This window comes from Desmodus rotundus, chromosome 2 (genome assembly GCF_022682495.2).
Source record: "Desmodus rotundus isolate HL8 chromosome 2, HLdesRot8A.1, whole genome shotgun sequence".
NCBI lineage: Eukaryota > Metazoa > Chordata > Mammalia > Chiroptera > Phyllostomidae > Desmodus > Desmodus rotundus.
Window position 1 is genome coordinate 25,491,238 of NC_071388.1, and position 17,830 is coordinate 25,509,067.

Below are 17,830 nucleotides of genomic sequence, written 5' to 3' on the forward strand. Positions count from 1 at the left end.
CTTCAATATTTCTCATTAAAAAATAAAATTTGCATCTGAACTAAGAAAAAACATGTTTACTACAATGTCCAAATTTTATTATGGATTTTATTATGGAGTGAGTTCCATAATAAAAATTTTAGGAATCTTAACTCCTTTATATCCCTTTTCTATTTTCTGTGGACAAATTGCTAATTGTCCCAATCCAAGTCATAATGAACTAATCCTAATAGAGAGTTCTTGAAAACATTTTCGTGAACGGTAAGACTCAAAAGAAAATTGGTTGAACAAATAACTAAGGAATCTAAGGCTGTAACACAAATACAAGTCCTAAACTATTGTAAACAAGATTCAGCATCCTCTTCATATAATGTGCTTTACTCTCTATTCTGATTGAGTCCTAGCCAGAGTACGTAAATCTCAATTATCCATGATAACTGAGACATGAAAAAATGAAATAGTGGTTTATATTAATATACTTATTTGTAAATAGTCATTTACTGCACCAAGTCTCTCAAAAACTAAAGCAGAAGCAGATATTTGATTCCTTTACTGGTCTACCTTAATGATCTTTTTATGCTATCCTTTATACCACAGCAGGGTTACTTTAGCCAAGATTACAGGTTTGGTTTTTTTGTGAGTACAAGTTTCATAAATAAATGCACACTGAAACCACAAGTAGCATGAAACAAGGCAAAATATCTACTCAATATCCTATGCAGGACATTACTCTAATTTATCAAACTTAATAGATTTATCAATTTACTAAAGGAAAACATTTTCTCTATTTTAAGAAACTAGTAAACAAGTTTTACTCTAAAAACTGTTAATATTAGCTAGTGTGCAGTAGGCTCTTTTGGATCAGATCACAGGACCATGTTTAATGAACCTGTTAAAGATTTTAGGGTGCTAGGCTACTTAGGTGAGCTGTTCTTGGGTTATAATCATCGGCAATGTTGTAATCAATAACCCATGTATGTCTACAACAGCCTCAGATGCACTCCAATATCAGCATCACCAATCAGTGCCCCCTTTCCATAGCCTCCACAAGCACACACACACACGCACACACTCTATTACTATCTATAAAATATTAAACCTAGATTAATTACTTAACTTAGATATGAAAAATTTCCAATCATACAACATTCAGCACCCAATTATCTTTATTTCATCATTTCCAAGAGAGCCAAATTTGCAGTTTGTAATTTATTTATTCATGGAAAATCATACTAATCCATGTTACAAAGAGTAAAATATTTTACGTTCTCTTGATGTCTAAATGGCAGTTTATATTAATAATATTATGGGCAGTTATGAGTCCTTGACTTCACAAATGAAAAGTACTGACATTTTGTATGTCATTTATTAAATAGTATTTAAAAATACTTACTTTATTAATTTTCTCTTTGGGATGTGTCAGAAGTGCTGGGAAATGTGACAGAGCATCACAGTTCAAAACTACTTGTGTTTGCTCATCAGTTCCAGTGACAATGTTGCCCACAGCTCGAAGTGCAGCAGTCTGAAACACAAAAAGACTTAATGAAATGCTGTTCTATGTGAAATATTCCTTCTTACCACAGATGTATGTTAGGTAGATTATGAAAGATAGATTCATTCATTCATTCATGCCAACCTAATTCTTTCTTAACAAGCTGTGTTAGACATTGACTTAGAAACAGATGAGTGAATAGGACATGAACAGGACACAAACCCCAACTCTTATGAAGCTTACATTACTGTAGAAGTCAGTCAATAAATAAATAAGAAGGATAATTTTAGATAGTAATTAGGGCCATAAAAGAAGGCAGTACTACCTTAAATTTTAGGTTTAGGTTTAGTGTCTCATTAAGTTAACAAAACCATAGTGCCTTTTGGAAGGAAAACAGGAATCTGTTTAATATATGAGATTTCACTATTCATATGAATTTGAATTATCAATTATTTTCTTTAGTTATAGTACTTAAAGATATTTTTTGGCTAATTTTTCCTTCTACAAGACAAACCACACAGGTTTTTTTTTTAAATTGAGTATAATTTACATAACAAAATTCATCCTTTCAAAGTGAACAATTTAGTTGTTTTTAGTATATTTAAAGTTGTGCAACCATAACTAGTATGTAATTCCAGAACATTTTCATCAACCCAGAGAAGGATATCTGGATCCATTAGCAGTAATTACCATTGCCCCCACTCCCAGGTTGCTGGCAAACACACTATGCCTGTTCCTGTGGATTTGCCTATTCTAGACATTTCATATAACTGGAATAAAACAGTAGATGGTCTTTTGATTTGGATTCTTTCACATAACATAATACTTTTAAGGTCCATCCATGTTGTAGCATATATCATATTTCATTCCTTTTTGTGGCTAAATAATTTGCACTATATGGACATTCCTTATTTTATTTAACCATTTGTTAGTTGATGGACATTTGGATTGTTTACACTTTTTGGATGTAAAGAATACTGCCATGAACATTTGTGTACACACTTGTAATCTGAAAATGTGTTTTCAGTTCTCTTAAGTACATACATGAGAGTGAAATTGCTGGGTCACATAATAACTCTATGTCTAACACTTTGAGGTACTGTCAAACTATATTCCAAAGAGGCTGTAACATTTTATAATCCCAACAGCAGTGTATGAGGATTCCACTTTCTCTACATCCTTGCAAACACCTGTTACTGTTTTTTGAATTATAGCCATCCTGATAGATATGAAGTGCTATTTCCTTGTGGCTTTGATTTGAATTTTCTTAATGATTACTGACCATTTGTATGTCCTCTTGGGAAAATTGTATTTAAATGTTTTGTCCCTTTTTAAATTGTTATTTGTCTTTTTATTTTTCGGCTGAAGGAGTTGTTTCTATATTTTAGATACAAGTCTGTTTTCTTATCTAAGTTTTTTCTTGGTTGCTTGCAGTGTCATATCTAAGAAGCTACTGCCTAATTGAAGGTCATGAAAATTTAGACCTATCTTTTTCTTCTAAGTAGTTTATACTTTTAGCTCTTACATTTAGGTGTTTGACCCACTGTAAGCTATTTCACGTAAGGATATGTTTATTGATTTTAGAGAGCTGGGAAAGAGAGAGTGAGAAAGAGAGAAAAAAACATTGATGTGAGAGAGAACATTGACTGGTTGCCTCCTATACGTGTCCCAACCAGAATCAAACCTGCAACCTAGGTATGTGCCCCGACCAGGAATCAAACCTGCAACCTTTTGAGTGTACTGAAGTGTACAGAATGACACTCTAACCAACTGGGTCACCCATCCAGGGCATCAACTTCATTCTTTCACATATGGAGATCCTGTAGTCTCAGCATTACTTGTTGAATAGACTTCTCTTTGCTCACTGAATTTCCTTGGCACCCTTGTTGAAAATAAATTGATCATAAATGCATGGGCTTATTTTTGGACTCTTGATTCTACTTCATTGTCTATTTTTGAATGTTACCTCAAAGCAGTTAGTGATAAGAAAAACTTACATTTTTATCAACAACAAACTCACCTGAACTTTAACTTCCTGGTGGCTGAGCAGAGGAACCAAATGAGGGACTATTCCAGAGTCTATTACCATCTGTATCTGTTCATTGCCAGCATCAGTAAGGTAAGAGAGGGCCCAGACTGTATCTACCAATATCTAATAAATAAAACAAAAATTCAAATAGCTTTTAAATATTTTCTCATTTTAATAATCCTTTACCATACAGACTAATCTCTGATTGTCCTATTATGGTCTTTCTTTTTCTCTTGCCTCAATTAACTGGAATCTTAATCTTTGTTACACTAAATATCATCATCTTTGAGTGTCTGTACCAACTAAATACATCTTTAGGTCATATTCAGAATGTTTAGGTTAATTATGATCCATCCCTATCACAGATTAATATCCAATCTTAATTCATTAAGATACAAACACACTACATATCACATAAAATAGAAGAAAAAGACATTCTTTTTACCAAAATGCTCAGACTGAGGGATAACAGGTCTAAAGATATTATAGTAAATGTATATAGTTGGAAAGAATACATGCATCTAGCATACAAAGTGGTTCCAAACATCTGGGCTAGATGGATATATTCAAGGTGTTCTCTAGTATCATTACTACCATGTGGGTATGTCCAAAACCAATACTCCAGTATTAGGATTATAGTAGTTTCATCTTCTCCAACCAGTTTGGTTTGCCTTATAAAACCAGAGGCAACTTTCCAAATAGTGGAAGTCTCCCACAGCTATAGAGCAAGACATTAAAAGCAACCTGTGAGAGCAACAGTCAAAAAGCCATGTTCTAGGTTAAAAAAGAAAAAAGAGAGAGATAGCCCCTATACCTTATATTAAAAAATTATAATTTCAAATTATATCTGGCCATTGTGTTTCATCTTTTTTGTATTTAAGTCCTAATTAGAGGTTATGGCCAAAAGGAAGTATGACAAACAACTGTTAAACTACTACATAAAAATACAGTTAACTATGACACAAGAATAAAAATTGGTCCTGGAATTTTCCAAGCTTTTATGAAATAGGGACTCTGTGTCAAAAGACAAGCCAGAGAAGTCTGAAACCTTTTAAATTCTAAACCAATGTTATGTTTAAAACATCCAACAATCTCCTAGAAGGAGGATATATCACTTTGCCATTGCTCCTTTCAGGAATTTAACAAACTACAAATATTTTTAATGTAAAAACAAAATACCAAATGACCAAATTCATATACATAGTGCTTATCAAAATCACAATTTAAGTCAGACATGATCTCACATATACTTTTTGTAACAAATTTAATATTCCATGGTAAGTTTCCTAACTACAACTTCAGTGTAGTTTCAGTGTTTCATTTATGATTGTGGAAGTTTTGTTTTTTTAAAATATCTATAGTTCTGTCTGTCTATGAATGAAGAGGACTCAAAAAAACTTCCAGAATTTATAAAAAGTTGTGCATTTATTCTGACATGTTTAAACTTCAGTCACCTTCTAAGTACTTTCCATTGGATGTAATACACCCATTGAGACGTTTTTTCCACTGCTCAAAAGTTTTTGAATTTGTCAACTTGTCAATTTTGATGCCTTTTAGTATTTCTGCCATTTTTTTGTTTCATCTCTTCTACATTGGCAAAACATTTCTCACTGAGGACTTTTTTTCATCCAGGGAAACAAAAATAAAAAGTTGCTCAGGGCAAGACTGGGTGAGTAGGGAGGGTGGGGCACGGGGGTCATGCCATTTTTGGTCAAAAACTGCTGAACACTCAGTGCAGTGTGGGCAGGTGTGCTCATATATCACCCCTCATGAAATGGGCAAAGGCATTGGAAGTATCTTCACAAAATAGTCACTGAAGCTGAACACAGCCTCTCACAATGCCAGCTAGTACACTGATACAGATGGGGTTCTAGAACATTCACCTAGCACAGAAAACCTGTACAAGAGGACTGCCCCTCCAGAAGATAATTCCAGTTTTATGGGGATCCCCCCTCATGTATATGTATAAACTATGTATGTATCTATCTACCTACCTATTTATAGAGAGAGTGGGTGGGAGGGAGAAAGAGGAGAGAAACATTAATGTAAGAGAGAAACACTGATGGGGTTCCAACCAGGAATGAATCCACAACTTAGGCATGTGCCCTGACTAGGAATCGAACCCACAACCTTTCGCTTTCCTGCGTCACACCTGTCAGGGCCCAGTTTTGTTTTTATTCATTTATAATTTTATCAAAGTCTTTGGCTATAAGGAGGCAAAAGCAAAAAATGCTTACATTTTTTTAAAGATCCTAGACTACCTGGAGCTACAAAAAAATATCGTTAGAGAACACTCATTCATCTAATGAGTTTTGTACATTATGTCACTGCTTCATGTAGTATAATTCTAAGTTTAATTCGTTCCATACGTTTTAGAGATATCCTGGCAAAATAGCATTACCCTAGAAACTGTAAAGGAATGGAACAGCTTATCAAACACTGGTCATCATACCAAACTGTTTTTAAAGAATCACACAAGTTCCTGATTGTTGGCATGCATTTTATCCATGTGATTTCCTTTACCCATTATGTATATTTCTAGCTTTTCTTTTCTTTTTTAAAGATCTTACTTTATTTTTAGAGAGGGGAAAGGAAGAAGAGAGGGAGAGAAACGTCAATGTGTGGTTGCCTCTCTCATTCCCCGCACCAAGGAATCTGGCTCGCAACCCAGGCATGAACCCTGACTGGGAATTGAACCAGCAACCCCTTGGTTTGTAGGATGGCACTCAATCCACTGAGCCACACCAGCCAGGGCTACTTCTAGCTTTTCTAACACATTTAAGGCCACACTAGTTTTAGAAGCAGTCAGGGTAGTTTTCCACCTCATTTATACTTCCTGAGTTGCTTTTTCCTTTGCTATCTGTATTAATAAGAATGAGTATGACATATTCATTATGTTTAAAACCTAGTCTGCACTGATTATTTTTCTTATTGTCTGGAGTTCAAGAATTATCTCTATACCAAGTGAAGCCACTACCAAGGTCACTATATAAGGAGAAATAGAGAAAAAATAAAATTGAAGAGCAAATCATGTCCATGGTTTGGAGTTATGTATATGAATGAGAAGTTATGTATAAATTCTAAATATTTCTCTTTTTTTAAAACAAAAATACCTGGTGTATATATTCTCTTATTGGCCAGGCTATCAAAATTAGCTTCCATAAACAGGTGATGAACAATCAAAGAGCTTTCAATGCAAGTTCTACAACACTGATATATGTGTACATATACTTTATTGTTCAGACCAAAATAAGAGGCTTGACTTCTTCACTGAATTTACGCTTAGTGATGTAAGTAAACACAGTAAATACAGAAATGCCAAACTATGTATTAGATCTTGAAATGGAAAAATCTGATAAAGTACACTGACATGATGTCCAGTGTAACCTTTTCGCCCCTACGTCATGGGGGAGCCCTAAGACACATACAAACACACACACATAAAAATATATGAAGCATTTACTCACATTTACGTCTGTGTGATGAATTAAAACACAAAGAGCTGGAAGAATCTGAAGAGAGAAATATATGGATTTTAAAATACATATAGATAAATACATACACATAATAATACCTACTTTAGTTTAAAAACAAAAACAAAAAACACTTGTTTACCTCCTGAATGGTTTCCATTGGGGGTGGTGGGTCTTTGTGTCGACATAAGTTGACCATAACCCAAGTAACATTTCTTAAGAATGTTATAGGAATAGATGGACTTATGAAGGAAAGTAAAGGTTTCACAACTCCAAGACTTATGACATAATCTCTACACTGTGGCCCATCACCTGTAGGAAGAAGGATTTATTAAGTCAATAAAATATGTTGATAATAAGCAATTCAAAAACCAAAGTGCTGGGTTCAATATGCTACTTTCTGTATTTTAACCAGTTATACTATTCAGTTTTGTGTAAATATTGTAGATAATAATAACCAAGTTCACATTTTCGGTCTCTGAGTGAACAGAACAATGTAAGGTACTCAGTTATTTTTTGCACATTATTCACACATTATATAAAGTATTTTTATGCCATCTAAACGACAGAAGCCTAAGGAGTCTTTAAAATACTTTGCAAACAGAGAACAGTTGCTTTTATTTTCTTTTAATGGCAATCTCAGTTTAACAAACTTTCACGTAATAAAAAGATATACAAAAATACCACTAGAGATAAAATATTTGTAGAATTTATACTGATGAACAAATATCAGAGCACTGAGAGTATTAACTATAGCCCTGGCCAGGTATTTCAGTTGGTTAGAATGTTGTCCCAATACGCCAAGGTTGTGGGTTCGATCCCTGGTCAGGGCACACAAAAGAATCAACCACTAAATGCATAAATCAGAGGAACAACAAATTGATGTTTCTCTCTCTCTCTAAAAGTCAATAAATAAAAATTTAAAAAACAGTATTAACTATAAATTACTCTATGTACTCAGAAAATTAAGTAAAGGAAAAAGGGGGTGGGGTGGGGAGAACCAACACCCGATTGGGCTCTATCTCAGATCTACTGAAATAGAAAATATACAGGTACAGGACTGTGTGTTTTAACAAACCAAACTGTGTTTTTGATTCTGTTTTTGAATAAATAGGACTCTGATTATTGGTTAAAGTTTGGAAATCACTGTCCTAGACAACTGCCAAATTTAAATTCTCTATCTAGTGTCACCATAATTTCAGGACAAAAGCCATGTTGAAGTATTACATTCTGTAAGTGAAAACACTTTTCCTTGCCCTGTAATATTTGTAGATAAAAAGCTTGTTCTTTTTGTATCCACGTATGCTAATTAATTTTACAATGTCACTGGAACTAAAAATCAAAGACCAAGATGTTGCGGTAATAGTTCTAAATCTAAAATTTGGTATTAAAAGCAAAGATAGAGGAACCTGTGATACACAAATGATAGTATTCCTGATAGCAACACAGGGTGGGGCAAACACAGGTTTACAGTTGTTCATATGGAAGATTATACAATAAATAATACTGTAAGAATAAACTCTGTGTTTTGCATACTCACTTTGTAAACTTATGTTTGCCCCACACTGTATTTCAGTGGCCAAGAAAGTTTACAGACAAATTGTGCCTTCTGAAAACTGATAATTATGAAACCCTAACCATCCCTTGCCTTCCATTTTGGCCCCCCAAAAGAATAAAAAAAAGGAGATATAGCATATAAAAAGGACATATTTCCATGCAAGGATAACAAATCTAGGCAAAAATAAATTTTAACATCAAGAAATACAACACAGTTCAGACCCCAGATTTTTTCCTGTTCTCCACTAGAAAATAGTTTTCTCAATTTCTGTGTTTGGTTGAAGTATGTATTCATGTTAAAAAACAATTCTTGCCCTGGCTGGTGTGGCTCAGTGGATTAAGCTCCAGCCTGCGAACCAAAAGGTCACAGGTTCCATTCCAGGTCAGGGCACATGCCTGGGTTACGGGCCAGGTCCCCAGTATGGGGCACGGGAGAGGCAACCACACATTGATGTTTCTCTCCCTTTTTCTTTCTCCTTCCCTCCCCTTCTCTCTAAAAATAAATAAAATCTTTTTTAAAAATGTTCATTTTGTTTACTATTGGTTTATACTTAAATAGCTTCAGTTTTCGTAAACTATTTTACAAAAACCAGTACAAGAGACAAACTGTTTTTCCTTTTCAACTACTAAAAGTCATTTTTATTACAATAGTACATGGTAACAACTGTTGGAGTACTATTACAAATTTAAGACAAACCTATGATATTTCCCAATGCCCATACTGCTTGCTCACAGACATTTTGATGAGGTGAATGGAGAAGCCTCAGGAAAAGTGGCACAGCATCTGAAGGAGGAAAACATTAAGACCATTTAAGTCTAAATGCAGTTATATGTCAATTATATCTCAATAAAACTGAAAAAGAGGTTGAAGATACTATAATCTAAACCAACATCAATCTTGTTATTTTTTTGTTGTTGTTGAAATCTCAAAAGAAAGGAACCTATCAAAAAATACTTGAAATATATTTTCATTATATAATTTTCATTAGAATAACAGTAGAGGAAAATTGATTAGCAGACTACTTAGCACTGAAATTGGTTTTAACATACAAGTATCAAATTAAGTTGGTAAGAATTCATTCACAACTAAACTTGAATTTAATTCCAATTTTAAGATTAATTCCTTATAGATTAAGCATCATCTTCAAATTAAAAAATAAAGAGTCCAATTGTTAAAGCAGCTTTTGAATTATATCACATGAATAATATTACATGGATCCTTAGGTCAGTGATTCTTATGCCATCTGAGACTTTCTGAATCAGAAATAATTTTGTTGTTTAACAAGGGTAGCAAACACAGAGAAAGGTTTGTATGTGAACAGAATACTGCACTGAGCAAATGATTCTTCTATTTCCTTTCAAAAACTCTATTTGAGTAAATACATTTCGATCATACTTACTTTTAATAAAAAGTATTTATTCATTATTTTTGGTATATTAAGACAGACTAGCAGTGGTAAAACAAATTCTAGGTCTCTTTTCTAATCTTTAAAGAGCACATAAATAGAAAGGGAAAAGAGTAAGGGGTTAAGACATTGTCTTGAGATTATATAGAATTTACTGAATAGTCAGCCCTGGCTGGTATGGCTTAGTGGATTGAACACTGGCCTACCAACTGAATGTTGCTGATTTGATTCCCCATCAGGGCACATACCTGGGTTGCAGGCCAGGTCCCCGGTTGGGGGCATGCGAGAGGCAACCTATCGATGTTTTTCTCACACAATGACATTTTTCTCCCTCTCCTGTCTCCCTCCCTTTCCCTTTCTCTAAAAATAAATAAATAAAATCTTTAAAAAATTTACTGAATAGTCAACTGTACAAAACATTAACAAAAACCCTAAAAGGACAAAAATAAAACTACCTGAACCCAACACTAAACCAGTTTTATTAAGGCTTAATGTGATTATTGAATATCCTATGTAATATTACAAGTGTCTACAGTGAAATGTTTACTCAGAAAACTCTTTTGTTCCCCTTCAAAATCATGTAGAAATTGGTGCCTAAGATTTTAACAAGTTCAGACAAGTGTAAAAGCTTATACACTGAAAAAAGAATTTTTTTTTTTTTTTTTTTTAAAGATTTTATTTATTTATTTTTAGAGAAGGGGAAGGGAGGGAGAGAGAGAAATATCAATGTGTGGTTGTCTCTCATGTGGTCCCCACTGGGGACCTGGCCTGTAACCCAGGCATGTGCCCTGACTGGGAATCGAACCAGCAACCCTCCGGTTCGCAGCCCACGCCCAATCCACTGAGCCATGCCAGCCAGGGCTGAAAAAAGAATTTTAAAAGTACCTTCTTTAAAATTAATTTCTGGCAGTTGTGTAAAAAATTATTTCTTTGATAGAAGAATCAAATAGTATTTATGAAAAAAAATACACTCAGGTTACTACTTCCAATAATGATTTCTCACTTCTTGAAACAATAAAGAAAAACAATCTTATTATAAAACAATGAAAAAAAAATGTGAAGTTATCCTTTGAACAGGAACACCTTACAAAAGATTACTCTGAAACGTATGATAGAAATATCATTAAGACAGGCCCAGAGGCAGTATGGGAAAAACACCTTTATTTCTATAATGTCTGACAAATAAAGTCTAATTACAATAATGTAATCTGCTACTATAATTAATTAGGAAATGTCCTTTTGAATCAAATGAATTTTTGGAAATAGAAAATGCCAGTTATTGGTACAAGATGACCCAAGTAACATACCTAAGTTGGCCTATTTCAACTATCTTATGTTATTGAATAATTATTTTTTTATGGTGTAAATAGTTCTATTCTTTTTAGTAGAATGACTATTTTTACTAACATCTTTAAAAAAAATATCAGAATTTTTTCTGTTAACCAACTTACTGGACTGAACTACTGCTTGAGTTTGTTCAGAGGTTCCAGACGCAATGTTTGTCAAAGCCCATGCAGCTTCAAACTGTAAAGAAGGACTATAAAAAAAAAATAATTTTAAACAGTAGGGATTTTACATTGGCCCAAGTATCTACCAACCATTCCTCCCTTCTAGAGCATTATAAAAACTCTGAATAGTTTGTTTCAAGAGGTATCTATGCATCCAGAACTTCTGTTAAACTTCCAATGATTATTTAAAATTTTTCTTCAGTTTAAAACGCATACAGCCTGCTCAGATATCCTTATTTTTTAGTAAGAACTCTTTAATAAGATACCTGCAAATTACTACCCCAACAGTTTTCTCAAGTACCTATCTGGTCAAACTATTTCTTGCCACTTTTCAAAGTTTAAAAGTTACATGTGTCATTTTCAAGCTCCTCTTTGGCTTTCACTTTCATCTCCTGGTGTCAACACTTTGCATTGTTTTCTACTTTGGCTTTTCAACTCCATTTAGTAGGACTGGTTTTAAATTTAAAAATCAAACTAATTACTAGAAAATCTTATCTTCTGAAAAAGATACATCTTAAATTATTTCTTAAAATAATGTACTTACTTGTCATCTCTTTCAAGACAATGGACTAAAATAGGCAATATTCCAGATTTTATTAAGTCATCAATTGGTGGGTTTCGATCACTGGACAAAAGCTTCCTATAAGAGATATACATACCCTCTGTGAAACTTAGTCACATTAATTATATGATCATTAAATTCAAATTCATATTTGATATAGAGATTATAGTAAGTCTGAATATTTGGCACAAATACTCTCTGAAAAGCTACTTTTTAATTTATATAACACAACCATTTCTCTCTATGAAAGGATTAATTCAGAGATTAATAATTAGGAAAATATGGTAGACCTAACCACTGTATTGCATTTTTAATTAGTACAGTGATATTATTCTCAATAAAGTCCCAAATATGACATAAAAAGACAACTAAATGTTTTTTGTGTTACCTCTAGACTTAATTTTGAAATCAGAGAAAAAAAGTGGGTAGACTCCTTCATCATGTTATTTTCCTTGCTAACAAAGGAATTAAGAGGTCACCAAAATATCCCAAATTATCCACCCCAGGTCACAATACCGATAGATAAAGGACAATAGCAGTTAGGCTGCTGATACAAGTGTATAGTTGATACTAGTGTCCAGTATTTCATCCTACGGCACACACCAAATCAAAGGTCATATAAGCTCAACAACATTCTCTAAAGCACAGCAATACATAGAAACACGCCCAAAGAGATATTGGAGATACTAAGGTGAACAAGAAGACAGACACGTCCTTGCTCTCACTGCGCTTAGAGGGTAAAACAACAAAATGCCTATTGGTGCCTTGCTGCCTATTTACACATGTGGTAGACTAAGCCCTCAGTGTGGCCTAACCCCAATCACCCATTTAAATCCTGTGCACTGACAGAGAAATTCAATTCTCAAGAAAGCTTAATGAGATCATACCCCTATATAAACCAAGTGATGCCTACTTATTTACTACCTTATCAATGCAAACTCCGATACCTAGCTTTAAACCACTCCAAAAAAGTTGGCTTCATTTTACCTAACTAATCTTACTCTCTGTAGTTCAACAAAAGGTCAGTTCTCTGTCCCACCATTTCAATTGCACTTTCAGGCCCTTCACATCCTATTCTTTGCAGTTGGGATGCCCTTCTTTTCTGTCTATTCAAACTCTACATATTCAAAGCCCATTTCAAATTCTGTTTTCACAGTAACCTCTCTGAATTCTAAATTCTCTGAATTACTAAAAGAATATTTACATAGAACATGTTTATGTTTGCTGTTAATTATCACTATTTTTACATAGCTCTGCCTTCCTAATCAGGCTCTAAACTTATTATAGGGCAAGAATTATACCACATGCTTTTTCACAGTATTTTCCATAACACATGGCACAATTCTTAGCACAAAGTATGAAATAATCCAGTGTTTTTTAATTGAGGTACAAGATTTAACCCCCACGCCCCACAAAAAAAAAAAAAAAAAAAAAAAAAATTTAAGCCCTGGCCGGTGTAGCTCAGTGGATTGAGTGTGGGCCTGTGAACCAAAGCGTCGCTGGTTTGATTCCCCAGTCAGGGCACATGCCTGGTTTGCAGGCTATGTCTCCAGTAGGGGGTATGCTAGAGGCAATCACACCCTGATGTTTCACTCCCCCTCTTTTTCCCTTCCTTCTCCTCTCTCTAAAAATAAATAAAATCTTGAAAAAAAATTTTTTTTTACTACTTCATTGAAGACATTCTCAAAGAGAAACTGTCTTTTTTATTTGAGTGCATAATAGTACAAGCAGTATCTACAAGATATCTGTAAAATCAGTTTTGTGCCACAGTCAATCTGTGCTAAGTTGCCAGCAATTTTACCCACAGTTGCTTCTGCAACATCAGTGTAAATATTAACACAGTGAGAAAGGGCAAATGAGGTCTTAGAATTATTGTGAAAATAGGTTTGATATTGTATACTCCCTGAAATTGTCTCAGGATCTCCTAGGGAGATTCAGAACCCTTGCCTTAGGGATTTAATTATCTTGCAGAACTCATACAGAACTCATATTGAGAAGAATTGCTCCAAAACTATAAAATAATCAGTTCTGACAATGGTAAGCATAATGTATCAATTTCTTAATCATTCTTCCTATAAACATTAATTTGCCATTCTGAGATGTGAAAATTTCTGTGATTTTCTTTCTACAAAAAGAGTCCTCTCTCAGAAGTTCTATTACCTGCAGTGGGCTAAACACTCTAATTCTATAATTTCCAGTTTGAAATTCTCTAAGTAGGATCGATTTCTTGCTTAAGCCTTTCTTATTGCAAACCACAACACAGGGTGTTATTCTTATAGTTATAATAAATATACAAAGCAACCACTATATTGTGTATGATATGACCATGTCATCCCCAAACTATCTTTTAACACAAAGGTCTCAGTAATAAGTTTTTATGGTTCTTCCCTTAAAATATGAGAGCATAGGTTATACAACAGAAATATACAAAATTACTTAGTATTACTACCTTAAAAGAGACTGGGAATCTTAGTCCTAAATCTTAATGTCTACTTGCCTATACACTGCTACATTAAGCTTTTTAACTCGATTTATTATTTGATCAATATAAAGATTGTGAGAATTAGCTACCTGGACGGGATTGAACAATCTAAGTTTTTATTAAACTAAACCTATTAATCAGTAAAAGGTAGAACTTTTAAAATAATGTTTTCCAATTAGTCTATAGAAATAACCTATCAAATCACCTTTTACCTAGCATCTGTGCTTCAATGTATTTGTGAGTTTAGAACACTGCTGCCAATTTTAAAACTCTAAACCAGAGGCTAACTTAAATAAATTCAGTTGGGTTATGGCTATTCTGTATTGTTATCAAAGTTTAATGAGTGTCAAGACTAGAATATAGTGAAGCCCTAAAACAGAACTCCTATAGAAGCTATAAAAGTTAAATAAATCATCAAAATTTAACTTACCTAGCAGCTTGAACTGCACTTAATTGAATTCCTTGGTTATCACTTGAAGCATTCTGTAAAAAATAAAAGGTTTGATACAGATATACAATCACCAGTGAAGTCCAAGAAATATAATGAAGAGAGGAAAAAAATAACAACTTACTTGAACAATAGCTTCTAGAGAGGTATTTTGCTGGGGAAAAAGATAAAGAGAAAAAACTAAGTTAAAAAGTCACTTTAAAATTCCATATTTATGTAAATCTTCACTGGTAGTTTTAAGTCACCAAAATAACAATAACTTACCACTCTATAATCACCATCTATATCAGAATCTTCACAGATATCTTCATGTGGTACATTCCTTCTCTTTAAGAGATGTTCATCTCTTTTATTCTTAAAAAAAAGAAAAAGGAAAGAAAAAAAACTTTAATTAAATGAAACTAAATACTTTCACACAAAGTATTTAGGCTATCCTGTGCCTACAAACTGAAATACGAAGTGCCTTAAAATAAAATGCACATGTAGAAAATTAAACCAAATTGTGAATTAAACACTTCAGCAACATTGAGTCCCAAATATTACATTTTGAATAAACTGTGAACTATGTAAAAACAAACTAAAAACCAGAAAAACGTGATTAAAAAAGAGTGTACACTTTAAGGCAGAATCCAACCTAAGTATTTATTTAAAAGTACTAAATCATTTTATACATCATCCGAGAGCTTCTCTTTATCACCTAAAAAAAAAAAAGTCAAAGCAAAGGGTGGGTATTTCAAAAATCAGACAGAAAGCAACACTGCCTTACAAAAATCAAAGGTCACTTGAATTCCACTGAAAATCTTTGGGACAAATTCAGAAATATATTCTTGACTACTTTAATACTTGAAAAGCTGATGAAATTTATAAGTAACAGGTTCCTTTCAAGGTAACTACTACTGCAAATAAAACTATTTAGTATAACTATACTTATGACTTACAATTTAGATATATCATTAAAAATTACAGAAGGAAAAAACCACCTGATAACTTGTTTCTCGATAATGGTCAAGTTGTATTTTGCCAACTTCAAAAGCTTGTCAAATTTAGTCAAAATCTTCCAGTTTTCAAAAGAAAAAGAAATGCTAAGCACTTGAGAGTTATATATATTTGTTATCTTCTATACATGCTATAATGTAGAATGCTGCTTAGATGTATCCATTATTAATTAGACTTACCTTCCTTAATTCAACTACAACCTCATTTCGTTGTCTTCTCATAGTCTATAAGAAATTAAGAGAAAAATATTTTTAAAACATCACCTCAAATTCCATGACCTGGAGAAGACCACTATTAACATTTTGATGTACATCTCCTTATCTTTTCTTCTAGTCATATCTGTACGTGTAATATTTGACTCATAGTAAAGATCATATTGTATTATATAGAAAATCTGCTATCTTCACTTCACATATTCTCAAATATTGAAAATGTCTTTGAAGTTATTAATATATCTATAATACCAGATAGATCACAAAATTTAAAAAACTGTAACATAAGAATTATAAAAGTACAAAGACACAAAGAATAAAAGAATCCATTATCTCACTCCTCCCCCATATGAAACGTGACAAGTTAAAAAGTAATACATGTATATGATGAGTAAATTAACTGCTTTAGAAAAAAAGGTGGGGAGCCCTCTTGCCTATCCAGTCTCTCTTTCTAAACGTAAACACTGTTAGATTCACTATGATTCTGACACACTTGTCTATTTATTCTGTTCTTCCCCTCACTTTCACTTTACTTGTAAATTTTTAGAGATCTTCCATGGTGGTATATACAGAGCAACCTCATTCTTCTTAATAACCACATAATTGTTCTATTGTGTACTGTAACCATTCTCATTTTAGAGTCACCTAACACGTGGATATATGTTCACTCTAAAACATTCAAATGTTCAAAACAATACAAGTTCAAACTCCTTCTATGTATGGTTCACCTCAGTCTTTCTAATGACTGCACATTCTAAGACATAGTAAGTGGAAAGAGCAAGTCACCAAGCCTTACTTAGGTGTCTAATGAGTACTTCGATTTATGTCCAAAACCAAACTTTTGATCCTTAACGAATATACATACTCTATATCTCATCTCATACAGTTTTTATGTGGAATAAGATTATAGGTTCTTTTTTAAAAAAGATATTTTATTTACTTATTTTTAGAGAGGAGGGGAGGGAGAAAGTGAGGGAGAGAAACCTCAATGTGCGACAGAAACTTCTATCACCTCTCACACACCCCCAACCAGGAACCTGGCCTGCAACCCAGGCAACGTGCCCCAGCTAGAAAGTGAACCAACTATCTAGGTCTGCAGGCCAGTGCTCAATCCACTAAGCCACACCAGCCAGGGCAGATTACAGGTTCTTTTATTCTTTTTAACTTTTAATTTTTATAAACCTTATGTTACTGATTAAAATTTTTATGATATATCCAATAGTACAGATCTAGTAATAATTTCAAAGAAAATTTCAGCAAATGGCAACTCCATCCTTCCAGTTGCACAGACCAAAAATCATGGAGCCATCTTTGATTCTTCTTTTTTCTCTCACACACTGTATCTGTTAGCAAATCCTATTGGTTCAACTTTCTCCTTCCACTCTTTCTTTTCATCCTCCTCTCCAGTCCATTCTTATCACAGCAACCAAAGGAACCCTTAGAGGGAATCTTATTTTTTGTGAGCAGGAGACTCCTTTGGGAGCCGAGTGAAATCAATGGATACCCTCTCAGGATGATCTCATCATAAATTCCTAACTGGGCAGGTTCTGGTGGGTTGTCACACATGAGGCATGTAACTTTTTAGTAAAAGGTTTATCTCTGCCTTAAGCAAAAATTGTTTCTGTACATCTAGGTTAAAGACACCTTTCAAATGCCTCTTTTCAGAAGAGGTGTGACTATCCTCAA

The 17,830-nt window shown here is 33.6% G+C and overlaps 1 protein-coding gene and 1 non-coding gene across 2 annotated transcripts in view; both read right to left on the bottom strand.

The window, feature by feature from the left end:
* KPNA4 (karyopherin subunit alpha 4) overlaps positions 1-17,830 on the bottom strand; it is a 58,791-nt gene that overhangs the window by 13,052 nt on the left and 27,909 nt on the right. The window contains exons 2-12 of the mRNA XM_024563233.4: positions 16,112-16,156; positions 15,201-15,290; positions 15,061-15,090; positions 14,919-14,971; positions 11,989-12,084; positions 11,388-11,473; positions 9,228-9,314; positions 7,116-7,285; positions 6,968-7,012; positions 3,492-3,623; positions 1,373-1,501 (exon numbers count right to left, since the gene is read on the bottom strand). Of these exons, the coding sequence (XP_024419001.1) occupies positions 1,373-1,501; positions 3,492-3,623; positions 6,968-7,012; positions 7,116-7,285; positions 9,228-9,314; positions 11,388-11,473; positions 11,989-12,084; positions 14,919-14,971; positions 15,061-15,090; positions 15,201-15,290; positions 16,112-16,156 (963 nt within the window). The remainder of the gene's footprint in view (positions 1-1,372; positions 1,502-3,491; positions 3,624-6,967; positions 7,013-7,115; positions 7,286-9,227; positions 9,315-11,387; positions 11,474-11,988; positions 12,085-14,918; positions 14,972-15,060; positions 15,091-15,200; positions 15,291-16,111; positions 16,157-17,830) is intronic.
* Positions 836-1,162, bottom strand: LOC112309600 (small Cajal body-specific RNA 7). The gene has a single exon (XR_002975279.1). It is a non-coding gene; the product is annotated as a small Cajal body-specific RNA 7 (non-coding RNA).